The sequence below is a fragment of the Lissotriton helveticus genome, chromosome 2_1, assembly GCF_964261635.1.
Source record: "Lissotriton helveticus chromosome 2_1, aLisHel1.1, whole genome shotgun sequence".
Lineage (NCBI taxonomy): Eukaryota > Metazoa > Chordata > Amphibia > Caudata > Salamandridae > Lissotriton > Lissotriton helveticus.
This window is the reverse complement of record NC_136059.1, coordinates 22518724-22546222: the sequence shown is the minus strand read 5'-3', so window position 1 is coordinate 22546222 and position 27499 is coordinate 22518724. Positions and strand designations below refer to the sequence as shown.

At 44.9% G+C, this 27499-nt stretch overlaps 1 protein-coding gene across 1 annotated transcript in view; it reads right to left on the bottom strand.

The window, feature by feature from the left end:
• LOC144817673 (uncharacterized) overlaps positions 1-27499 on the bottom strand; it is a 499177-nt gene that overhangs the window by 263846 nt on the left and 207832 nt on the right. The window contains exon 3 of the mRNA XM_078674403.1: positions 19538-19708. Within this exon, the coding sequence (XP_078530529.1) occupies positions 19538-19708 (171 nt within the window). The remainder of the gene's footprint in view (positions 1-19537; positions 19709-27499) is intronic.

Here is a 27499-nt window from a genome sequence, read left to right as displayed (position 1 = left end):
ACATAGAAGGGAGATCGAGTCCCCAATTGTCGATCAAACTGAAACTGCATTAGAACAGTATACAGACTTCCATAAAGGTTTCTTTTTCTTCATAGGACCTGTCCAGAACAGTAAGCTAATACGTAGGCTAACCAGAACCCTTGAAGCAGTAGTGAATGAGACTACTTCCGCTCTAGGTAACTTAACAGAAGAGCAATCTGCTATGAGATTTGTCGTTCTTCAAAACCGCCTTGTTCTTGACGTCATACTGGCCGATAGGGGCGGAGCTTGTAGAGTCATCGGATCTAGTTGTTGCATTTTCATTCCTAATAACGCACCATCTGTTTATTCAGCTATAACCAGACTTCACAAAATAGCCCATCAGTTACACCAGAATCCAGGCACCTGGACATGGTCCGGTTGGCTCTGGAGTGTAATATCTGCCTGGGGATGGAAAGTATTGTCATTCCTAGGAATAGTAGTAATGATCATATTCAGTTGTTGTCTATGTTTACAATGTGGCCCTGCGATTTGCGGCTTGTGCGCTACCTCTTGTATTCCAAGTCCCAAGTCCCATTCCAAGAAGATAAGAGACGAGCAAATGATGCTATATGAACAGATAGATGGTCTCATGAATATTGATGTTTCCTGAGGGAAACGTAGGGAACAAGGAGGGAATGAGGAAAATAGAATTTTGCCCTGTCATATGTCCCTACGTGTTCCCCATTATATGTTATATGTGCATGATCGATATGCATATTTACCCCCTTGCCTGACTAAAGACGCAATTATAGTTGTGTCCAACGTTAGTATGCCAGTTATCCAGTCCTCGAGAAAGCAACGAGTATTAGGCCTATGTTGTCAACGTCTTTACATTGTGCACGTTAAATCATCGAGTTGTCCCCGTTTCTAGGCCTTACAGGGCCCGGACACCAGATTCAAGCTCAAGTCTCCTGAATCACTCCGAGGAGCGATGCAGACCCTCCCGCATCCCTGACCCTTCACTTACTTTCTGACAAGCAGCGCGGTGCCCAGCCTGGCCTGCCTGCCTGTCTGCCAAGAATATGTTATGCCTCTAGTTATCAGTTCAGCTCCCCGGCTTCACATTCCTAAGCTAACGAACCGCATAAACATCTTCATCTATAGTCTAGTCTTTCTGTCTCCATGCAAGAGAATTACTGAATTAGTATCCATAGAAGATTCATAGCACACGCAATACATGTAGAATATATGCATGCACCAGCCTTAGTGACAAGTAGCCTTTGCCCTGATGACTTTTAGATTCTATCAACATGTACTCCAAACACAAGATATCAGATATGCTATAGGTACATGTCGTCCTGACATCCCAGACTTTAGTCTCCTCTTCTAGTGCCAGAAGTCAGAGCCCCCAGCTCTCCCCAGTTACACGTCATGGCCCGTTTGCGCGCACCAGTAGGTTAAAGGTTCCAGCTGCCCAGGTAGCCCCCTCCATGTATCCACCCATTTATGACACTTCTGTGACGTTTACATCACATGTCTCCGTGCACGCCCTGTGCACGCCTTCTTGTTACGCCCATATGTTCTTATCTTCCGTTTGTCACTTGTTACGCCTACTGTATGCAATGCAATTATACTGTTTTACTATATATACTGTATGATGTTAATATGACATTAGGCTTTTCTTCCCCCTTGTGTCTGTCCCTTCCTGAACCTTTGCAGGTGATGGAACCCGATGGTCCATTGGCTCGAGCCATCTGATTAAAGCCCATACGACTCAGATACCACGGATTCTGCCTCTTATTTATTGAGCTATCCTTTTCAGTTAATGCAGAGAAAAATAGTACCGGTAATTAATTATTTATTTACCACAGGACCTAGAGAAAAGAGTTGACTCTGTTCAATAACTCACAGGTCAGGCCCCCCTCATGCACAAAGAGATAGAGCAACTTAAACAATAGGTTGAAAATTTGGAAAACCGTAATAGACGCAACAACCTACGCATTTATGGTCTGGTTGAAGGTCTCGAAGGTTCTAATCCAATATCCTTTTTTCAATCCTTTCTGACAACTCTTCTTGGTCTCCCTGATACTCCACCATTAAATATCCAATGTGCACATCGGTTGGGGCAGAGCTCTCTTTCTTCATCTTCTTCAGTGAAGCCTAGAGGAATTATTTTATATTTTCTGGAATACACAGATTTACTTAAGGTTCTCCATGTTGCCAAACAACGAGGAAAGATCTCTGGGAATGAGTCTACCCTCTTTTTTGCCCAATACTATGCCAAAATGACTGCTGACCACCGGAAAAAGTTCTTGGATATGAGACCCGCACTTCGTAGCCTGAATGCTCAAAATGTCCTGTTACATCCCTGCCTCTTCAAGGTGACTTATAATAACAGAACAACAAATTACGAAGATCCTGCACTTCTCCAGCAATTTTTGAACACCTGCAGAGAAGAATCCATGGACATACCTAGGCCATAAATGTCTTGATTATTTTAATATTGGTTGTTTGTTATATGTCTGTTCTTATTTGTAATTCGTCTCATTCCTGATGTATTTTGTAATTTTGTAATATCCCTCTTTAATATATTCTCTTTTTCTTCCTCACCAGGTTACGGTTATGTGGTCCCTCTCTTTTTGTTCCCTTCATTTTTCCTGGATGATGTCCCCCTTGCCGTTCTCGTTCTGAGGTCTTCCGTTCTGCGTCCTACCTCCCTATGTGGCTCCACCAACCCCACTTTAATTGTCTTTTTGCGGATTGTCTTTTGTTATCGTATTTTCTCATCAATGGTTTTTTTGGTTCTGTCTTTCTGTTCTTTGTTGTGTTCACCCCTTTTACCTTTCTCTCCCTAATTTCTTGTTTCACCTTAATTACTGGTCTTTCTTTTACCTTTTTTTACACATCTCATTTCTCTTTTCATCTTTACTTCTTTTCCTATTCCACACCTTTCTATATCTATATTTATAGTTTCTCTATGACAGTTCTTCAAATTTATTATTCACATATACGTATAACTGTTTTTCTCAAATTTTCCGATTTAATGTATATATTTAGATGTCGTTAAATATCATATTGTGGAATGTTAAAGGTTTGGGTTCTCCCATTAAACATCAGGGAGTTTTATCACATATTGCAAGTTTAAAAGGTGATTTTGCTTTACTGCAAGAAATTCAGGACACAGATATTGAGATAACTAAATTACGATGTCACTGGGTGGACCATATTTTTGCATCACCAGGTTCAGGAAAGCGTAATGGTATTGCTATTCTCTGCCATAAACGTTTGGACTTCCAACTTATAAGTCAAGATAATGATTCTGAAGGTAGATGGGTTGCAGTGTATTTATTGATTAACAAGATTCCTTTAACCATTTTTAATATTTACGTTCCCACTAACCAAGATAAACTATTTTGGCCCCAAATCTTGTCATCTTTGAAGCAATACTCTGACGAACAGTTAATTTTGGGGGGTGATTGTAATATGAATATGGGTCATATTATAGATAGAAGGTCTAAATCTAGATTCTCTCCCTCTTCCATACATACTCAATTTACCTCCTCTATCTCTCAAAGGTCTCTTGTAGACTCCTGGAGACTTTGTCATCCAACGTTACAAGAATACACTTATTATTCACCTGCTCACTCTTCTCAATCCTGGATACACTATCTCTTTATTTCCAAAGCCCTAACTCAACACAGTTGCCATTCTGACATAGGTTCTATTTTAATTTCTGATCATGCCCCAGTTTCTTTAAGTTTGGATTTGATCCCTCCCATTAAAGGTACTAGACAGTGGAGATTTAATAATTCTCTTCTATTAGATTCTAAATTTACACCTGCCTTTCTTGATTTTGCAACATTATTTCTTGCAGAAAATGAGTCTCCTCAGTTATCCCCTCAAATTATATGAGATTCTTTTAAAGCTACCTCTAGAGACTTCATTATTTCGTTTGTTGCCCAAAAACGACAAGCGGCCTCTCAATCCATACAATTACTCAACACACAAATTAAAAGATAAGAGCATTCTTATTATCTAACTAAGAACCAATCTGACTTGAATGAACTTATTAAAGCCAAACTCTCTTTTAATAAACTTTCTACTGATTCTGCAAATTTGTATTTACTTAAGTCTAGTGCTAAATCTTACAGTGCACAAAATAAATCTGGCAATCTTCTTGCTAATTATCTTAAAATTAAAAAGGAACACACTAACATTGAATCTATGGTATCTTCACCCAGTATTACAGTCCATAAAGATGAAGATATTGTATTAGAATTCACTAACTTCTATCAAAAACTTTATACACCTTAATCCCCCCTCAACAGACATTGCTCAATATTTATCCTCCATTCCTCCACCTTCCTCTCCGGATGTAGATTTCTCCTCCTTGGAAGCCGATATATAAACTAAAGACATTCTTAAAGCTATTCAAATGCACAAAAAAGGAAAAGATCCTGGGCCCGACAGATTTACCATAGAATTTTACACGCACTTTTCCAATCTACTCATTCCCAAATTACATCAACTATTTGTATTCTTTCTAGCATCCCAGAAATCTGAAGGTTTACTCCAAGAAGCTTTGATCTTTCTTCTCCCTAAGGAAAATAAAGATCATACATTGTGTAAGATTTATAGATCCATCTCTTTAATTAATCTAGATTATAAAATATTTGCAAAAATTCCTACGCTCCATTTGGATACTATCTTACAAAAATTAATTGGCAAAGAACAATGTGGTTTTATTAAGGGCCACCACCTATCTGATAATACTCATCTCTTTTTCAATGTTCTTAGTAAATTCCAATCCCATAGACAATCATTAGCAGCTGTTGCGCTAGATGCTGAAAAAGCATTTGGCAGGGTTAATTGCCAGTTTATTTTTTCGACACTTGTCTGGTTTGGTTTTGGCTCTACATTTCTTTCTTAAATCTCATTACTTTATTCTTTTCCTAGGTCTTTTATTCTAGCTAATGGCCTTGTCTCCTCCTCGTATCCACTCTTCAGAGGTGTCCGACAAGGTTGCCCACTTTCTCCTCTTTTATTTATTTTGGCATTATAACCCGTCCTAACAAAAATTCGCATGAATAAGGATATCACAGGTTTTCCATATGGTGAGAAACAGCTGCAAGTTTCAGCGTATGCGGACAACATGCTTTTATTTATTTCTAATCCCCAAACTTCTCTACCAACTTTTTTATCAGAAGTCTCAGCTTTTGCTTTAGTTTCAGGATACAAACCCAATGTTGATGGTAGTGAAATTCTCCCTTTAAACAAGCATTGTTTCCACACTGATTATTTGACTTCCTCTGTTCACTGGAGCCCAGCAAAGACAAAATACTTAGGCTTATGGTTCACACTCTCTATTAAAGACACTGTATCACTAAATTAAAAAAATCTACAATTAAATTTAACTAAACCCACGACAAGCTGGCATCCCTTATTTTTATCTTAGTGGGGTAGATTAAATTCTATAAAAATTATGTTAGTCCCAACAATTTTATTTTTCTTACCTAATCTCCCAATCAATATTCCTAAATCCTGTTACAAGAATATCTATAATAGTCTTTTAAAATTGTTATGGCAAAACAAGAAAGCTAGGATGTCGTTTTCCAAACCTAAACAACCTAAACATTTGGGTGGAGTCAACTTTCCTGATTTTTCTTCATATCATATTTCATTTTTTCTGAAATACTCTTCCTCTTTGTTATCTGAGAATACGATTGATTATACATCCCAACCTTTAAGGGTAGAGATTGAAACCTCCTTTTTTCACCCCTTCACATTTGAAGAATTTGTATCTATATCTCATACTCCCAAAAAATGCTCTCTTCCATTCTTAAAAATACCCGTAAAGTCTTTCACCTTCTCATATTAGATGGCCTAGATGACCGTACTCAATTTCTGCAATCCCCAATTTGGTATAATAAACACATTAAAATTAGAAATAGGAATCTTTTTTGGAAGGATTGGATAGATCTCGGTCTTAAATGGACTTATCAACTTTTTCACGGCGAAACCTGTATCCCCTTCTCTTTAATACAAACCTGTTTTTCTCTTCCTTCCTCCTATCATTCCAAATATATGTTATTGATCACAGCCGCTCAAAATCCTTTTTTTAAAAAATGTTTTATTTTTCAGAGTGCTGTTTACAGAGGTAAGATGGTATCAAGCCCCCCAGCATCTCCCCCACACCCTCCTTTACAAAAGAGGGAACAGAGGACAAAAAAAGGACATCAAAAAACAAATAGTACATTAGATAAACAAATGTATTTCCTTGTAAGAAGAAAAGTTGAGAAAGGAGAATATGGCATAATCCTACACTGTCAAAAATAAACAAGCAAAAAAGACCCTTAAGTTCGAAAAAAGAATAAAGACAAAGGGGTTAAATTAGTTAGCTAGCACTATGGCCTGGTCTGGTCCAGCCACGTAACGAAAGGTTCCCAAATATCCAATCCCTTTCTTTGCCCCTTACGGCCTTTTTTGGCATAAATAGCCTTCTCAAGATGACAGGTCATAACTAGTCTAGCAAGCCATTGGGAGAACAGAGAGGGGTCTGCATCTATCCAGGCTGTCGCGACACAGATCCTTCAAATCGTCATTGCCACAAAAATCAGTGCTCCACCTTTCCTTCTGCTAACCTCATCTTGTGTCCCTAACAAGACTTAGAAATTCTGAGAAATAACCCTCACAAGAAAAGCATGTATCTTAACAAGGAGAGAGGTGAGTTTTGGACAGGTGGCAAACATGTGTACTAAATCTACACAAAACTCTGAACACCTAGGACATTGTGTCCCCTTGCCTGTTCCCCATTTGGCAATTCTGCTAGGAGTGATATATAAGAAGAAAACAGTTTTAACATTTTTTGCCTGTAGTTTGGCCGACAGTAAATCGCTCTGGGCAGTTCTTAAAGCATTATAAAATGTTCTGTGTGGGACATCCAACCTATTTTTCCATTTGTCTGCTATTCTGGGCAGGTCGTCAGTTGACTGCTTGTTCAATGCAGCATAGATAAAACCAATCCGAGATGGATCTGGGGTCCTTAATTTGTTAATAAGGTTTCTTTTTTCAAACCCGATGGGCCCACCAGACTTTTGTGACAAAAAATCACTAATAGCTAAGTGTTTGAAAGCGTCTTGATCCCGTAGTCCATATTGGATTGTGCGCTCAGCAAACGACTTGGTTCCTTCAGTAGTTATTAAATTGCCCAGTTTTGTTATGCCAGCTTTAGACCAGTTTTGAAGATAAGACCTCCCAAAAATATCAGGCAAATTTGAGTTCTTATTAATAGGGGAATACAAATTTAGTCTCCATAGCCCATAGGTCCTGCGTACATTGGAGAAAACTTTGAAAGCGCTCATCAGTGTCTTGAACCTAACTCATTCGTAGTACCCAAAGGATGTTTGTCTCAGGAGACAGCCATAAGCCTCCTCTCCTAATAGCAGCTGATAAGGCGAGGGGAGCCCAGGTGTTAGCAAAATGGGATGTTCCCCACTAATTTCATGCTATATTGTAAAACCGAAGCCCAGTAATATAGTGTTGTATTAGGGAAAGCCCAGGCGCCCCTTTCCCTGGGAAGAGATATTTGTTTAAGCGGCCTTCTGGGCTGAGAGTAGGCCCAGACAAATTGCATAAAAAGTTGCTGGAACTTTTGTAGCATGGTTTTATTAAACTCTAGAGGGATAGTCCGGAAGAAGTAGAGTAGTTTTGGGAAATAAGTCATCTTGATGACGTTACATCTACCCACTATAGTCAAATGCAGACTGTTGATCCAATTAAGGGCTTTCTTAGTTTGGGCAGCCAGTGGGATTAGATTTTCTGCCACTAATTTGTCTATTTTTGTCGTCACGGTCACCCCCAGGTATTTTGTCTTAATAACCACCCAACTATCTACCCAGTTGATTTCTTTGTTAAGAATATTTTGTGTTTTATTTTTATTTAGAGTGTACCCCGATATTTTCCTGATATTTTCCCGAATTCTTGAGCCTCCTGCTCCAAAGACAAAATAGCACTCGCAGGTTCCAGAGTGACTACAGCCAGGTCATCGCGTAAGCCATGATTTTAGTGTCTTGTCTATTTACTGCCTGTATAGCTGGGTTGTTCTCTATTTTCTTAATCAGATGGTCTATATATAGGGCAAAAAGCAAGGGGGATCAGGGACTCCCATGCCTGGTGCCCTACGAGATTTCAAATTGTTTAGTTAGCCTCCCGTTTATTGAGACGCAGGCGGTCGGGTTAAGATAAAGAGCTTGAGTGGAGTGGTGTGGCTCACTGGTTAGAGGCGGCAGACCCGGGAGCAGAAGTCGGCCCGGGACCAGGGTTCAATTCCCGACGCGGCAGGGTCGTGGACCAGGGTCAGCGGACTCGACAATTCTCGCCTCGGTGCCTACTCTAACGTGGAGTCCCACTCGGCAACTCTGGGCATTAGCTTGCCTAATCTCCACAACGGCCCCATCAACGCCGGGGATGCCTGGCTCCACCTTGGGGATTCCCAGTAGGGACCATCCCACAGGGAAAGCCAGGACGGGTTCCCCAGCGGTATACAGCGCCGGGACGCCCCTTTGCTGGGGCAGCTGTGCGCTTTACAAATATACAACATTTAACATTTAACATTTGAATAGCTAGGATTAACTTTGTTCCAAAACCCATTCTTCATAAGATGCCCCAGAGAAACTGCCAGGAGACCCGGTTGAATGCTTTTTCATCATCTAACAAAATTAGCGACATCGGGTCTCCTGTTGCCTGGGCTGCATCAAATAATGTAATAGCCCGCCGAACATGTTCCGTGGTGCCTTTCTTGGGGATAAACCTGTGTTGCCATTTTGACACTAGGGCCCCCATTAGGAACCCTTGCGGAAAACGGGACTGCCCGCCTTAAGGGCGGGGGTCCCGATGTTTGCATTAGGATGCGCCCGCCACAGTGGCGGGCGCATCCCCCATTTTTAACATCGTGTCGGGCGGTGCTCACTGCACCGCCCGCCAAAATGTTAAAAATGTATGCGTGCATTTGCACCGTGCAGTGCCTGCCACTTTGTTTATGCAAATGCTGGGGGGTACCACAGGTACCCCCTGTGTGCACCCCCACCCCTCCTTCACTCTGGGGGCCCGCAGGGGGCCCCCATAGTGAAGACCGCATGCTTTTACGTGGCGGCATCGCCGCCACAGAAAGGCATCCGATTTGGCCCATCATAATATGGCTGGCGGTGTCTATTAGACACTGCCACCATATTAATCCTTTTCCACCCCGGCCACAAGGTAACCGGGTCGGAAAAGCGGCAGACGGTCTTTCCGTCCGCAGTGGTCCCCCCCGACATTCTAATATGGCGGGGGGGCATTTGGGAGTCGATGTCGGGTGGATTGCCCCTGCCAGGCCAGCGGTGGCTACCGCCAGCCTGGCGGGGGCAAGCCGTCCGACATCCTAATGGGCCCCTAGGAGTTCAATTACTGAGGATAGTCTGATTGCGAGGATTTTAAAAAATATTTTCGAGTCACATTTATTGAGTATGATCGGCCTGTAGGATTCCATTTCTAGTGGTGACTTATCTTTTTTAGGGAATATGGAGATTTTAGCGTTAGACCAGGAAGTGGGCGGGGGGCCCATTAAAGATGGATATTACCAAAGAGGTAAAAATATACTTTTTTTGGGGGGTGAAAATTTTATAAAATTCGGTAGGGATGCAGTTAACCCCAGCAGCCTTTCCATCCGGTAGGCTAGCTAAGGCTTCAGCAATTTCTTCCCAGGTCGGGGGATCCTACAGTTGTTCGCGATTTTCTGGGCTAAGGCGGGATAAGGTGACTTCTTCTAAGTATTTAGTGATCTCCGACTCTCTTATGTCAATTGGGCTCCTGTTTTCTTCTCAGTATAGAGTAGAGTAGAATTCTCTTAATCCCTCTTGGATTTTACTCGGGTCGTTAGTTTCTTCGCCCGTTACAAGTTGGATTGACATTATCTCACTGCCTGTAACCTGCTGTCTGGTTTTAAAAGCCAAGTGATGGCCAATGAGTTGACTACACTCGTAGTTTTTTTCTCGTGTTGAAGCCCATTTAGCAGCAGCCTTCTCTGCGAACTCAGACCCAATTTCAGTTTTAATGATTGTCACTTTGATTTGGATAGTCTCAGTTTCCCCCCCTGCTTGAATTAGTTTTGCTTCTGCCTTTTTCAGCTTTTCCTGGAGTTCACAAATCAATGCTTTTTCTTTCTTATTTTTCCTGATTGAGAACCCAAGGGTCTCTCCCCGGATGCCTGCCTGTAATGTGTCCCAAACCATTGTGATAGAAGCTGACCCCGCGTTTAGCTCAAGAACTTCTTGAACCCAAGTTTGCATATGTGTTCGATATCCTGCATCTTGCAAGAGAGCTTTCTCGAAGCACCATCTCGGGGCTTCCCTCCAATTCCCAAGTCCCCCAATGCCTAAAAGAAGTGGATTGTGATCCGACATAAAACGCGGAGCGATGTCTATGGAGCAGTCACAAAGTAGAGAAGTTGAAATCAAAAAGTAATCTAGCATGGCTAGTGACCAATGTGGGGCAGAAAAGTAGGTATACCCTGGCGTAATGGAATTAAGGCTGGCCCTAACATCGCTGAGCCCATGAGTTTGAACTGCGTTAGTTATTGCTTGATATATATATACATGGGGCTTCCTCCCGTTACAGGTCTATTAGTTATCAGCTTTTCAGTTACAAGGCAGTTAAGGTCGCTGCAGATAATAATTGGAGTGGGCAGGTGGGCAAGTTCCCCAGAAATCCAGTTGATAATCCCGGGGTCGTCTGTGTTACACCCATAAATGGAGCATAAGGTAAAAGAGAAGGGGCAGATGGCACTCTGCGATTACCCATCTGCCCAGTGAATCCGTTTTTACTCTGGCGGGTCTTAAAGGCAGTCTGCTGTCAACCAAGACACCTACACCTTTTATTTTTGCACCCTCTGTAGCCCCCCCTATAGTTTTATACCCCAGTGAATTCAATAAATGTTTCTATGAGCCCTCTATATGTGTTTCTTGTAGGCCAACTATATCGGCCCCCAAAGAGCGGAAGCCCTATGCTAATTTCTGTCTCTTTGCATGTTCATTCAGCCCGCAAATGTTGACTGAGACAAATCTAAGATTGTTTATCTTAGTCATTTAGTGTTTTTAATTATGGAGAACAACCCCAAAAGAACCCTAGAATTGCCTTTGTCTTAGCTCTCTTTTGTGTGCACCTTTTTCTCTTTTTTTCCCCATTTTGCCCCTTTTTAAAAATGTTTAATGCCTTTCAAGATACTCAACTTTGTGCATTCTATCCTTTTAGCAAGTATCTCAACAAAACATTGTGTACAAAAAAAAGTGTCCTCGGTTCATCCATTACAAAGCAATTTCCCCCCTCCCCTTCCCTACCCCCCCTCATCTTAGAGCAATCAGGATTAACCTGAGTGTTGGAAGTCAAGAGTGAATCGCTGCCACCTGGCCACGCCTAAAAATAGTGTGACGAGTTTCAACTATGGCTGTCCATGCCTTGCGAGAAGAGAGAAATTTGGTAAATATACTAAAAAAAGGCTTGATAGAACCAAAAATACAAGAAAAAGAAAAACCCAAATTGAGCAAGATGACTGTACAAAGAGTTTTTAAACATTTCCCCCCCTTTCTTGCCCCATCCCATCTTTCCACCCTTCCTACCTCTCAAAATTCCTACGTTGTCCTCACAACCTCCTCTACACATACCAAAACGTCACCCATCTCACTCTTATTTTTACAGTCTTCTTCTTCTGCATCTCAAATTTATAACAAATTAAGAGATACTGTTATTATTTGTGATAAATCTAATGTAGAATGCAACTGGGAATCTGATTTACATCAATCCTTTGCGATTTCAACATGGGACAAACTTTGGATCAAAATAAGGAAGTCTTCTAGAGCAGCGAATACTACGCAAACTTTATTTTTTATATACAATAGACTTTTAATCACTCCAGATATACTACATTACATTGATCCTAATAGTCCCCCCACCTGTTGGTCTTGCCCGGCCCTGGTAGCAGACCTTAAACATATGTTATTTACGTGTCCATCTATACATGATTTTTGGATTAGAGTGTGGCAACAAATTAATAAAATGTTCCAAGCACATATTCCTTTTTCTTTTTCCCATATTTTGCTAGGTAGCATCTCAGAGGTATGGTCCTCCTCTTCTATTACCGTGGAATGGAATTTGTTATAATCATAGATTAGATATGGCCTAAGAGAGATTTGTTGTCGTTACATATTACTGATTTCCTATACGCATCACCTCGATCCTTACTTCTACATACTCCTTGCAATGAGGAAATATCCAAACCTCCTTGGCGTTAAAGGTGCTTATCTGTTATCTAATTTTGTTTCATATCTTGATTATATTATAAGTTACTATTATAGGAATTAATGTGACTCAAGTGTTGTATTTTTAAATATAAGATCAGTTATGTCATTTGATATATTCTTCTTCCTCCCCCTCTCCCCCACTATCCCGTACCTGGTTCTTTTTTTCTACATATCTAAATTCTATTACAGTTGTATATTGTGTTGTATTGCTGTTATATCTTATAATCATATCCAATAAAATGTCTTTTTAAACCTAAAAAAAGAAGTTGAGTTATATACCAAACCCACAGATAGGAACTCAGTAAGCCGGAAAAACCTTTATTTGCATTTCAGAAAAATAGCCACATTAGGAACAAATGAGTACTTACCTATAGAGAAAAGACGCCAGGAGTACAGCAAGGCATCAATAGTGGAAAGAAAATAGTAAGCAATTTTGAATGTGGAGGGTGCAGTATTTGTTCATGTAATATGTGTGTCCCACCTATCACGTGCCATGTGCTAACACCTTACTCTCAAAGCCTGACCAGTGGCAGGATCAAAAATAGAGTCTACCTCCTGGTGTGCCCTGGGGTATGTAGGTTAAACGAGCCAAGAACTGAGAATTAGAGGCAAGGACTGTCAGAAATAAGAAACAAGGGCTCTTTGGTGGAACATTATATTGAGACAAACCACACATTCGGTGATCTCAACTGGATTATTTTAGAAAAGGTGACTACAAAATTCAGGGATGAGGAATATTGGCATAATCCATCAAGATGGAATGGTTATAAACGAAACATTAATTCATGGTGGCACTGTAATATTAACCGATGGATATCCTTCAGGTTCGCCGTCGCCATGCCACCCTTCGCCCAGCATCCCTCGCGGCTGGCACTTGAGGAAGCAGGTCTTATTCTTATTTCACTTCAGCGGGACAGCGATTTGCATTGCAATGGGGGTGTGGTCACTATAGATCTGGGCAAGCACCAGGGGGTCAAAAGGTAGTCTCTAATACTCCCAGCACCCCTTCCTATAAAGCTTGGGAAATCTGGGCTAGCAGAATGATGGGCCTTATTGCCAAAGTCACGCCCAGACAGCAAAGAGTCCGTATGCGTCCTCGCGTGTCCATATCCCTATAGTCAACTTCTCGACCAGATGGATCCAAAATGTCTGATGTTAAAGGGGGCTGATGCCCTAATTTGGTGTTAAAATCCCCTGCCAGCAGCAGGTTCAAAGGACCTCCTTCTCAGTGAACATGTCAATTACAGAGAAGAAACCCTGAAAATTACAAAGGTCCTTGCTGGAAAAATTGTTATGATAAAAATTCATCATATAAACCCTATGGTCACCATCCAGCAGAGACAGAACACCTGGCCTCCCACTGGTCTAAAAGAAGGGGAGCAATGTTACAGCCAATGGTAAGTTGAAACCAGGGTGATAACCCCCCTTGGCCCGTCCAGCGGGTGACGCGACCGCTGGCGGGAGAAACACCTGTATCCATCGCAGGGCGCCGCTTTCAGGTCCCAAGTTTCTTGCATGAAGACATAATCAAGGATAAGGCATTGCCGGCCTTCAATGGGATTTTAGCAGCTAGGCTGGTAACATTCCAGCTGAGAAGGCTGAGACGGGGCGAATATTCCCACCCTCCGACTCTGATATTCCAGGTTCATGCCTTTCTTGTGAAACCGGGACATAAACATGGACTTGTACCCAATCCAGATGACCAGGGCTTGGTAGAAGAGGGGAAGCAGGCAGTTGGGGACAGATATCTCCCTCCTGGACAGACCACCATTGTCTGCGGCGGCTAAACAGACGGACACCTGTCTTTCCAGTCAGTGGTGAACAGCATTTACAACGAAACTTTTACAACGCACTACCATTACGACGCAACTTTTACAACGCAAACTATTACAACGCATAGCGCTTGGGGGCACTCTAGGATAGGGAATAGGTTAATTTACTAGTGTCCACGGGGACTAGAGTTGGAATAGTAAATTAAACTATTCCCTATCCAGCGCCCAAAAGCATTATGCGTTGTAATGGTATGCGTTGTAAAAAATGCGATGTAAAGGTAGGCGTTGTAAAACTATGAGTTGTAACGTCATACATCCCCAGTCAGTCAGTATCCTCCAAACCATACAGCTATTTTTAAGAGGTACTGGTGGATGTAACAAGGGTTTAAAAAGTTGGTTATTTGTTTGCAATGGGTTTTGCCAGATGCCTGTAAAGAACAAGTGGCATGTTCTTAACAGGGCTAGATCTAGTCATTCCAGCCTTTGCTTTGCCCAAAATGTGTTTTACAAAAAAAAGAGTAGGTGGACATCTGTGAGCACCGCGACTAGTAAACCTCCATTAGCCCCACACAAGGCCATATCATGAGGATCAGTCTGTGCAATCAGCTGCTATTACAGGAGATACAAGGAAGGTCTTATGCAGCCATCCGGGTCACTTTGTAAAACAATAAGTGACCGAGGCAGCTCACACCAGCCGATTTCTCCTGTTAGCGCCGCCTAAAACAGAGCCATGAGAGTGGGGAAAGGGTGTGGCATAAATGCAAGCGCTGCCAACTTCGGAGCTGGGGAACCAGGTTCAAGTCTTGGTGTCGGCTCAACATCCTGTGATTCTGGGCAAATCGCTAAATCGCTTAATCTCCCTGTGCCTACCATAAATGAAAGTGCCCTTAACTGCGGCTCATGAAAAGCGCCGGAGTTGATGATTAGGTGCTGAGCCCCAGGAACCACCCACTCAAATTAAGCACTGATGCTCACTGGTCGCCAGGCTGCAGAAGACGTGATACTTGTGTGACCAGTGTTTGAGTCAATGATGACTGAAGGCTCCGCCCTGAAGGTGTGGCGTCATTGACTGCGAGCGGACAGGCTGGCAGCACAGAGCTCTGCGCATGTGAGCGCTTCCGGGGCGTTCTCTCCGCGAGGTCAAAGGGACGTCAGCGGGTGAAGCCTACATTGGAAAGCTATATGGCCTTACAAATGAATTGGGAGTGGTATGTCTGGTGAAGATCAGTGACACCCCCCCCCCCACTGAGAATGTAACCCTAATAAAAAAGAGCCCAGTTTCCCAAAATGTAAATATAGAGCAAAAATGAGACAAGTCATCTCCAGAGACAAAACCAGCTGGCAGTGGTGGGAGGGGTGAAGCAGAATGCCCTCTGAGGGCCTCATTCACGGGAGCTGAGGTAGGGCAGCTCCACACCTCTTCCTGCTACACTGCCCCACTCCTATGTGAAAGGACAGGAAGGCACCCTATTTATAATACACGGTGCATTCCTCTCCTTCCCCCTGCGCTGGTGCAGAATTTGCAACCTAGCACCAACGCATGCCGCCTTACACCATGCTGCAAGGGGGCCTCTGTTGCATGCAGGATTGTTTTTGTGCAGGAAGGGGCATTGATTCATGGAAAAAGGAAAACACTGGGAGAAATAAAAATGCTTCCCTTTGTTGCGCCTGCTCTGGGGAGGTGTAAGGTTTTGGCTTTGCCCCAGGTTTACATGATTGAGTAAATCTGAGGCAGCGTCACAATCCCTGGGTGCGGCATGGGAAAACCCATCGCAACACCCATGGAACGCCTCCCGGACGCAGAATAAGGCGACGCAGTGTCTTCCGGTGCTGTGTCTTACTCCATACCTATGAGGCCATGCAACACCACACAGAGTAGACATGATTGAGAGGCCTGCACCGCCGGAGCATCCAAAGGCGTGACACTCCGGCGGCGCACGCCTCTCATAAGTAAGTCCCTGTGGTTGTAAGAGCAGGGAAGCCTCAATTTAACAAATGCAGGGTGCAGCATCAAGTGTGAGAGGCTCCCAGACTGGTGATGTCAGAACCTAGAATAAATAGGAGTCCCAGGTGCGCATTTACTACTGCTTGACTCAGGGCAGCGCTGCACGACTCTCTGTTGCCCTGGCCATGTCAAAAGAAAAGGGTAGAAATGCTCCATACCCGACATACGGCTCATGCCGGTCCTCTTCCGCTGCGCTGGCACACACATTGGTGCCTAGTGCCAACGCGAGCACGCTTGCACCGTGGTGCAGGGGTGTCTGAGTTGCTGGCACAATTGTTTTTGTGCAGGAATGTAGAGAGACCTTCTTTGCATGACTGACAGCAGCTGTGAGATTAGTCACTACGGGCCATATGTAGGTGGCCAAATACCGGTCGGTAACGGTCGATTTCGGCCGTTACCGACCGGTATTTGTAGTTTCAGATGTAGGGGGCCAGAAAATTACCGATTCTCTATATTTACCGATTCGGTAAATTTACAGAATCGGTAATATGGGATGTGGGTGGCACTGAAAACAGAGCCACAGGCCCTTAGGAATTCGTTATTTACCATCAAATACTATTTGACGGTAAATAACGAATTCCTGTGTACATGCGCATCTGTGCATGTACACCTGTGCCATGTGGCACACAAGCCAGAATCAGGGGTGCAACAGGGCGTCAAAGTGAAACCCTGTCCCCCTTGGCAATTCGGTGATTTTACCGAATCGGTATTTACCGATTCAGTAATTGCCATTGGTTCCTATGGGCCTCAAGGCCCATAGGAACCAATGGCAATTACCGAATCGGTAAATACCGATTCGGTAATTACCGAATGTTACCGATTCGTTAAATAATTTGGTAAAAATACCTACATAGCATTTACCCATTTGTAAATACCGAATCGGTAAATACTAATTACTTACATATGGCCCCAAGAGAATAGTAGTTCTTATTCTGTTTCCCTGTGGACTTTGTGCCCCTCGGCTGGGCGTATCCAAAGGACACTAGTAGTAGTTTATGCTGAAGGTTAAGGGGGGCTCACAGAACTGGGGCTAATAACACCTGAGTAACTAACCGGTCACATACGGGACTGCAATAATTGGGCACTAGGTTACCCGACAAGCATAAAATGTTTCCCAAGGACAAGTAGAATGGTCTTGGTGCTGGAGGAAGAGAGAGCACAGAGGTGGATGAGGACGTCACATGTGTGGACATCTCCGCACCATCGCTGTTTGAGAGCGTCGATGACCTACAGAAAGAAATAAAACACAGACATTCATTTTTGAGGCATCTGTGGCGCAATCGGTGCTCCACACTGCTCCATATTTACATCGGTCCCAGTTTGTAGAGGCCTGTGTCACATTATACCTACGGCAGGTATAATGTATGCAGGATAGGCGTTCCCATGCAAAAAAAACACGTAGAACTGGTGCAGTAAAATTTCACTGAGTCACTCTACCACTTCACTGCGTCACAATCCTGAGGCCTGCTCAGGCCAGGCGTAAGGATTGACGCAGGGCGTTTACACTGGGACTCGCCTATGTGTTCTGACGCATGGATCAGGGCCGGCTCTAGGCTCACGGAGGCCCTGAGCAGGGAGTGTAGGTAGGGGGCCCGAGGCCGCCAAATCCCTGCCAGGGGCCGCCACGCAAATATGTATCTAAGGATATATATTGGCGTGGCGGCCCCTGGGGTTTGGCGGCCCTGTGCAGGTGCACAGCTTGCACATGCCTTAGGCCGGCCCTGCATGGATGGAGTGACGTTAGCTTTATGATCATCTGCAGCAATGCAACACTTTTGCGCCAACAGATGTGTCAGAATTTCTGACGAATCTGTTAATCCTTGTGCCGTGAGCCAGGTATTGTATGTAAAAGTAAACCCCTGGTATCACAACGACATCTGGCGCAGGTGCGAGGAAGCTGAGCAATCGGTGCCTATGCACCATTTTCTTGTAAATGTTGCCCTCAATTGGTTAGAAATATTTGAATAGGAGGATGAGGTAGAGATGCAGTCAGGCTCAACCTAAGCAAACCTAGGACGCGTTTCAACCCATACAGAGTGGAAGGACGCGAGCCACCTGAGGCTCAGGACATGAACCCTCGGATGCACTGATCCATGATCCATACATGGCGCACGGGGGGTCGATCTACATGGCATTGGGTCAAGAGGCGGCCAAGCTTCCTTGGATGTTGACTCCATCTTGTGAGTACACTGTTGTGTTGCACTCATTTTTATTGTACGGCTATGAAAGTGGAGCCGTTAGAACACCCGCCTTCCACGCCAGAGAGGCCGGGGCTCCAAAATATCCTCCTGTGGCCACTAACATTTGAACTCAACACAGTATCTTCCTGACTAATCGCCTTCTGGCCGCCATTTGTGATGCCCCAGTACAGAAGCTTGTTGTCATTTGGTCTTGGCTTTAATCATTTCATTTCCGGTCAAATGAATGTCCTGGTTCTACTTGAAGTGGCGCTCGTGACCTGCGTGAGTGTGAGTCACTCACTCACTTGAGGGTTGTTTGTATTGCCAAGTGCTTTGCCCTCTTTGTGACTTCACGCAAGCGCCCTTGGTGGTCGAACATGTGACAGTCTACAGGTGGTCCTATGTTCATAGGAAGCTTCTAAGCCCCACGTGGGAGCCCAACATTTGCCAGTCAAAGCCAGATATTGGCTGATTCCATATGTATAACATGACCACAACTGACCAAAAAGAATGAATGGAAGATGGGGCTGGGGACGCGGCTTTACTAAAGGACCCTTCCTCATTTCATGTCACGACTCAGAGTCGTCTCCTAAATAAAGTAGCATCTCTACTGGTAGGACTCTGAGAAGCCCCAAGAGAACAAGAAGCAAACCACTAAAACAGTCGAATAATAAATATAACATAGAACAATATCGAATGTGGAAAGCTATGTGAAGGCAAAATGCTTTACATTTACTCATGGGTATATCCCATGTTTAGTGGGGTGGGTGGAATATGTCACTGCCTGAAGCTTAATATCCTAATTAAGTAGAATAAATATTTTAAGTTTTGCAGTTAAAAAAGCAAGTTTAAAATTCAATATTGAAATTAGTAGTGATTCTTAGAGCACAGAGTATTTCTGTAGGACCTCACCAGAACTACCATCATTGTATTGCTGTATTGTAATAGTCCAGCCTTGAGAAAGACCAGTTTGGATGAAACACGTGCTCTGAACCCCACTTAAACCCTGGCCTCGATGCACCACTGAGCCCACTGTTCAGTTCCCATCACAGAAGAAAGGTCGCTGCGGCTCAATAAGACGAAGAAGGGTCTTTAACAGCTTACACATATCAGAGACCCCAGCCAGCCACAGCAACAACCACCAGCTAACTCAGGTAGAACCCTCAACTGTACAAGTACATCCCAGCAATAACTGGACATTCTAACACATGGTGCCATTATCGGTGTATAGAGGTGTACAGAGGCCGCGCCTGGCCGGACGCTGCGGCTTGAGGTGGTCACCCTTACCCGTGTGCCCGTTGTTGTTCAGCCGCAGGCTCTGCTCTGCGGGTAGGTTGTACCCTTGAAGAACGATAGGCTGTAGCGCGGGGTCATAGGTCGTGCTGGAAGTGTTGATGTTGATGGGGGACTGGGCTTCGCCCCCACAATCCGGATAATCTGCATCCCACTCCTTCTGCTCTGTACAAGAAGAGGAGAGAGGGTTCAACTGAACACAAGAATGAGTGGGTAGATGAAGCTTCCATTACAGTTCAAGAAATCAAAGACAGGGAGGGCGAAAGGTACCAGAACTCAAGAGAAGGGGAGAGGAGGTGAGAAGATATGAAGAGAGAAAGATATGCAGGGTATGACTACCACTTGACTAGAACTTCAGACAACTGCCCCTCCAGCTAGCAAAACCCCAGAAGGTGCCTCATTCATGAATCGATTGTTTAGGGCAGCGCTGCTTCACCTCCCGACCACTCTGCGGTTGTAAAATGTTGTTCCTTGTGGGATCCTGTAGTGTGAGAAGGGACTACGGATTCGATGCAGGTCTTGAAAGTAGTAGTGTGTTGAAAGAAGGTCCGGCTTCAACTAACGGTGATAACATTCATAGCACAACAACCCACAACCTATACCAGAAGATCCACTGACCAGTCCTGACTGCAACGCAAACAAATGATGGACGGAATGCTGAATCAATCAAGCATTCACCCCCAGTCAAGAGATCTGGGTTAAATCCATTGCTCTTTTGCTCTTTTGCTCACTACGCCACACCAGAATTGACCCATCCATAACAGCAATCCTTCCCGTCATTGGTCTGCACCACATTCGATAAGACTTTGATTACTTCTACCTTTACTGGAGCAGAAAACCCGGGTTCACCTTTGGGTACCCATCCTGATTCCTTGATCCTGACCCAACCACCAGTTACAATGTCCTGATTGACAGTATCTCTAGACTCACCAGCATATCTGCGTTGTACCTTTTCCCTCATGTCAAACCATCAGACATACGTGTGACATCAACCAGTCGCCCATTCTTCCATTCTCTATTTATTTGGATTCAGCAACACATCCCCTCAAAAGCACACATGGAGACACATCTTGCGACAAATTGGGTATTGTTTTGTTTGCCCACAACACATTTCAACCATGGAATTACCAGGCGGTGACAGAACTTTGAGAAGCCCCGGCACCTTGTTATTGAAACCTCAAACGTTTCGGAAAAAGAAAACATACAACTGTACCTTCTTCGGGTGAGCCCCCGTGAGCTGGAGTGCCCTTCCCCCGGAAATCAGAATGAACCCTTCAATCACTTCCTTCAAAAAAGAAGTCTGACTACTTTTAATGAACAAAATTCCACCCTGATTCCTGTTCTCGAGCTACTTAGGTACTAATCAGACACACCTCAATACCAACTACGCTTGACTCTGTGTGCGAATGGCTAACACACTCTTGAATACCTTCCGGATCTACAACGACTACTGACAACATTTACAGTTTCATGTTATCTACTCATATATGTGTTCCTAGTTTCTCACACTATCTATATTATGTAACATTTGTAAAGCGCTCTGATACCCTTCTAGGACTATTTCAAGCTATTTACAACTTTATAAATAAATACATTTCTTCCAAGGTAACCTTTTAGTCATAGTCAGCTACAATAGGTTGTTCAAGGTGCGATTGAAAAGCTCAACCAACCCATTACTCCTAGGATGGTATAAAGACGCCCTGGTATGCTTGATGTCATTGTTATCCAGAAAAGACTTCATTTCTTCAGAAATCAATTGTGTGCCATTGTCTGTTACCAACTTGTTGGGATAACCTTCTCTCATGAATACCATCTGGAAAACATGAGGTATTAACAGTGTTGACAAAAATGAGTGAAATGGCTGAGTCACTCGAGTCGTGTCACTCAAACTACAAAGACCACAACCTCTCATAAAACATTCAATGTCTTTATTCACTCCATGCTCCCAAAATCCTTTTGTATCCTGCGTTTCGTAGCTTGAATACCTATATATGCTTCATGCGCTAGCGCCAATACTCTTTTCCTCAATATTGCTGGCACACCCAACGGTCCCAAACAGTACAGCTGTTGGACTTGGCCCTTCTTGCAGGGTCATCCCTGACATTTTTGCCTTCCTCCTGGTATTTCTTGTGACCTGGTGTTGGTGGTTTCAGTCCTCTGGACACCTTAACACTGCTGGCCAGTGCTAGAGTGCATGTGCTCTCTATGATAAATGTGGTAAGATGGGTCTACACCTGTTTGGTGTAGTTAATTTGCCTATCAGTCCCTTGATTATGAAAACTTTCACCCCACGCAGCGCAGCAGCCAAAGTGGAGAGATCTGGAAAGAACCATATTCACAAAGACCTGGTTCTATCCTGCTCTCTCTGTAGCTCTGGCGCACAATATGGCTGCCAAGCGCCGAACAGACACCTTTGCACCATGTGCAGAGGTGTCTGCGTGAGTGTTACCATCGGTTTTGTACTGGAAGGGTGCTCTTCCAGCACAAAATACTATGCTTTTTCTAACTTTCAAACTTCCTTCTTGGGATGTGTGCTGTACTGTGTGGAATTAATGCAAAGTGGGGAAAGTTAGGAGAAATAGAAGCATTTCTCATTTGCAATGCCTGTTTATATTGTTGTCAAAAGATAGGGCTTTGCATCAAAAACCATGGGGCCATATTACCAAGATGTGCATTAAAAAACGCACATCGCACATTTCCCTATTGGCGGATTTTATCGCCGTGTTAGCTCGTCATTATCAACGCGCAACACGTAGGCAATATTAAATCCGGCGATAGGGAACATTAGCCCGTGAAAACAAGCGTTGTTGTCACGCGCTAATGTGTGCCTTGATAATATGGGGGGGTGGATTCAGCTTTATGATCCACACCCCCATGTTATCAATGCCTAACACCTGATCAGAGCAGGCGTTGGGAGGCCTGCGATAAATGAGTTTATCGCAGGTCTCCTTTTCCCAACGCCTGCCTAGGTAATAGGGTGTTACCACCTCCAACCACATTCTACATGTGGTTGGACGTGGGAACGCCCACTTTGCATGTCATTAGCGATGTTTCTCGATGACATGCAAAGTGGGCTTGAGGCAGGCGTTAGCATGCCCTTGTGAATAGGGCGCTAGAAATATCGCCGCGCTCTCGGCACAATTCGCCGAAAAAGCGGCGATACTTCACCTTGGTAATAGGGCACAAGGTTGTTTGCATGTGAACACCCATGTACCGCCCACAGAACACACACATGACACAGAGTAAAGCAAAGCAGCACTTTGCACTGCTTTGTGTTACTTTCAAACTACTTTCCAGTGCAAAACAGGTTTTGGGCTGGAAAGTAAATAAAAAAATACATTTTGTGCAGGTTTGCGTCATCAGTAGCCACTGACACCAATACTAAGTGACAAGATGTGGTCTAACAGCCTGAGCTGCTGACTTTGGAACTGGGAATCAAGGTTGGAATCCCAGCATGAGTTCAACGTCCTGTGATCCTGGCAAATCACTCGGGGCATATTTACAACAAAGTGACGGAGTGCAGCGTTAGCCTTCCTGCTTGACGCCGCACTCCGCCCCTTCAGAAACTCAGGGCTGCACCATATTTACAACAAAGTGACGGAGTGCAGCGTTAGCCTTCCTGGCTTGACGCCGCACTCCGCCCCTTCAGAAACTCAGGGCTGCACCATATTTACAACAATATGGTGCAGCCTCTGCGCTGGCGCTAAACTTAGCAGCCTAGAGTCAATGCAGGCAATCTTGCACCATAGTGCAAGGGTGTCTGCGTTGAGGGGCAGATTGTTTATGTGCAGGAAAGATCACCTTCCTGCACACAAACAATTAATGGCAATTTGCTCTTAATGTGTGTGCTGCACAATGCAGCACACATGGAAACAGCAAAAACGAGGTGAAATAAAGCATTTCTCCTCATTTTACCTGTTGAAGACCAGGTTTTCCTGGTCTTAATTTTGGCGCTGCCTGCTATATACCCTGCCCTTGTAAATAGGGGGCAAAATAAATGGGTGTTGCAGTGGAACACTGCACACTCGGCTGCCCACCCCTTTCACGCTAACTACAGGGTGAAAGGGGGCCTTATTTACAAAGCAGCCGTGACGTTATGGTGGCGATAGGAGCTTGCAAATATGCCCTTAATCTCCCTGTGCCTAAAAAGAAAAAAATCTGTGTTTGCATAATGTAATATGATGCTCATGTGAGGCGCCCTGATTCCTTTGCCCCCGCCCCCATTCCCTCATGACAGATGCTACTGGCAGAATAGTGGTCACAGCATTCTCTTTCTAGCATTTATTTAGCGCTTATTACCCACCACAGAGATAGTAAGCACTAAATAAATGCAATTGCAAATCAAGAGAATATGAGGTCTGGTTTGCTTGGAAGTCCAGGTAGAGGGCAGAGACTGCCTTTGAGAGCAGGGTCAGTCTCCCATACCAGCCTTAATGGGCAGGCATTGCCTCTCTGTAAAAGAGTGGTGATCAGAAAAGCACAAGTGGAACCCCCACTGTGCGGTCTTTTTCCTGGATGTTGTGGTTCATCTATACCCGTCCAAACCCCCCCATCACCTCCTTTGGGGACACTGCAGAAGGAAGATAAGCTGAAGGTGTCTGTGGGAGACAGGAGGGGGGTGGTTCTGACATTCTCCCCCCGTAGGAAGGTGGAATCTGATTACATAGTTACCCCCGCTTTTTTCCTGGTGTTTTGCTGGTTTATAACTAGTCTGACTGGGATCCTGCTAATCAGGACCCCAGTTTACCTGCCTTCTCCCTAAATTGGTTGTGCATGTACTTTAGGTACACTCCAGATTGGATACTGGGGTACCCTTGTGAGTCCCTAGTATATGGTATACTATGTACCCAGGGCATAGGTGCCCCAGAGGCCTCCCAGGGGCTGCAGCATGTATGGTGCCTCCCGAGAGAGACCGTTCAAACTGACACCACAGGTCTGCTACTGCAACCTGGGTAAGGTGGTGCATGCACCCCTTACTAAGATATAGGTTCACTATATCTATTCTAAATCACTGCACATATAAACCTATCAGTCACCCCTTAGGCAGGCCTTATCAATCCTGAGGGCAGTGTGATGGGTTTTATGTGAGACGGTGCACCTGCATGAACAGAGCCCCTCTGAAGCCTCCGGAACCTATTTTCCGGGGTTGTTTGTGATGCAACCAACCATATATATTTAAGTGCATTATAACCTCGCGGTAAATGCTAACTTTAAAACGGCTGCTTAGAAACATGTTGTGTTTGGTGTCAAACACCTTGGAATCATTCCTCCACACCTGTAACTGGCGGGAAGGTATGATTCCACCTTTCTAGCGGGACATATGTGACACACCGGGCTACCCAGTAGCAGCTTTCTCGACCTGGGCATCACAAAATGGATGCTGCCAGCCACAGACACGGGTTTGCCCTCCTGCTGCTGAGCAGGGGAAGGTTTGACAATAGGTTTTCTGTCACAGGGAGGTGTGACTACCTCCCAGACAGGATTTAGTGTATTGGGGCTGGGTGGGTGCACTCTTAGAGTACCAGAAAGTCTGCACTGGGGGCACATTTGGTGTCCCTGTGCATTGTCCAGTTCAAGCCCATAAGTGGGTCCCCAGAGTTCGTCCCACCCCTTCCTTGGGTATAAAGTAGGAACCCTGACTAGAGGACTTTAGATTTGACCTGGACTAAACTCTGCTACAGAAACCAAGTGCTTTGACGATCTACACTACGCTGGATGCGTGAAGAATCTCCATTGGAGTAAAGGAGTTATTCGACTTCAATGCAGGCACCTTTAACGCATCTGACCGGTTTGCATCTCCATAGCTCCTGAGGACTCCGAAGATTTCTGCAACAAAGGAGGTGGGTTCCCAAGCATTCCTGAGGTTGATCTGACCTTTCAGCAATTCTGAGGCCAGTATCCCTCGTGGGGACCGTGCAACCCGAACCCCTGTGCACTGTGTACTTTTGCAGCAGCATATGCTTTTTGGCGATCCCTGAGGCTGTGCTTTGGGCTATTGTAGTACTGACCCTGAGCAGTAATTGCACTGAAGATTTCCGGCCTACACTCCACAAGGCTGGTATTTTGTGATTCAGCTCGACGTCCCTCCGCGATCCCTGGCCCGTCGGCCTGTGGGTCCCTGTGAAGGTAACGTTGACATTCAGTGGGCTTTCCTGGTTGCTCCAGATGTGCCCTGACTCTCTATTGCTTGGAGAGTCCCCAGGAGAGGGCCGTACTGGCTGTTGTGAGCACCGGGCAATTTCCCGGTGCGCCACAATGGTGGGGGCCAGTTTTGGGCCCCTGAGGGCCGTTTTGTTACAGGGCCGTTTATGCAGCATAGCTCCAAAATCGTCCCTGTAACAAAATCGGCCGAAAATCGCCCCCCCCGACAAAGAGCTCAGTCGCACCCCCAACCTACCCACAGGAGGGCCGGCCGAGCACTTTGCCAGGGCCGGTTTTGGTTCCCAGTCCAGCCCTGCCCCAGGACCTTGCTGGTCCTCACCATAGCTTGTTTCCTCCAGCGTGGGTTGCAGTTGCCAAGGCTTGTTGGTGTTCAATCGGGACACTGACCTCCCAGCACTCGACATCCTTCGTGGGATAGCTCACCTCCGGACTTTGGTCGTCGACGTCTCCTGGTCCCCGAGTCAAGATCCTATCTTCTCACTTGAGGGACCCGACATCGGTGGGCATTCGTCTATCGTGCCCCTGGTCACCCTGAAGTGACCCAGACTCTGTACCCTCTGCTTTCAGGTTCTTCTCACCTCGGATACAGGCTTGGATTCCACCAAACACTTTTCATCTTCCCGGCAGCAGCACTTTTTTGCATCACCCCATTAAATACAACAAAGGTTTCTGACATCAATTGACCCCTACGCACCCGGCTCCACTGGGATAGGTAACACAGGTACCTCGGTACTCACAAGGGTGCTGGCCTTAGAACCTTCTATGTTCCAAAGGGTTAGCTTGAAGTCCTCTCTGTAGTGTCCTTGACTTTCCCATAGAGTTGTACGGAGCTCGCGCCTGTGTTCTCACACTGCACCTGTCATCCGTGGATCCCCTGTGTCACTATTTTGGGTGGTTCCTTGGGGTCGCAGCGATTCTACGTGCTCTAGGCACTTTGTCTAGTTAAGTCATGGTTGTTATACCACTTTCTTAGTATATGGTTTGGTCTCACCCTGGAGCCCCCTGCATATTGTGCTATTTACTGTTGTTCTGGTAATTTAATATTGTGTGCTTTGCGCTCTAATCTCATAAAGAGGTTAGTAGAGAGTTTTTAGTAATAAATACATATATTTTATATATCTCTTGTGTGGCTATCCATTCATTTCGTCATTCAAGAGATTAAGACTGGTAAAACAAGCTGCTTTACATTCCTTCGAGACTTAGCCTGAAGGCTGCTCTCCATTGCTACCACTAGGACAGCTTCCAAATAAGGTTGTCTTTAAATCTATCACCATAAGGGTCGTTTGGACTGGTAAATGGTGTCCACTTTAATCAGTGGTCAGCATATACCAGGCCAACTTCTCACACCTCTCCACACACCTCCCCCAGGCTTTCCTTGGGACTGACACCCACACAGCTCCAGGCCTGCAGCCCCGGCTGTGGAACACGAGGAGGGTGGGGAAGGGGTGGGGGCCGAAGCACCTACAGTCCAATGGCTTGTCCTATTCTTAGGTTATATCTCGCCTTACTCCTCCTTTCAACATGCTGCCTGCCAGGCTTTTCATCATGTCATCAGCTTGGACTGTCAGCGCCTGTGGTGGCCCATCAGCGGCGGTATACACCCGTTACAATGGATCTTTTACTCCGCACTACCATTACAACGCGACTTTGACTCCGCATACCATTACAACGCATTGCGCTGGGGGGCGCTCTAGGATAGGGAATAAGTATAATTTACTATCCAACACCTTCCCTAGGGTCCACGGGGACTGGAGTTAGAATAGTAAATTATACTTACCACTATCCAGCGCCCCA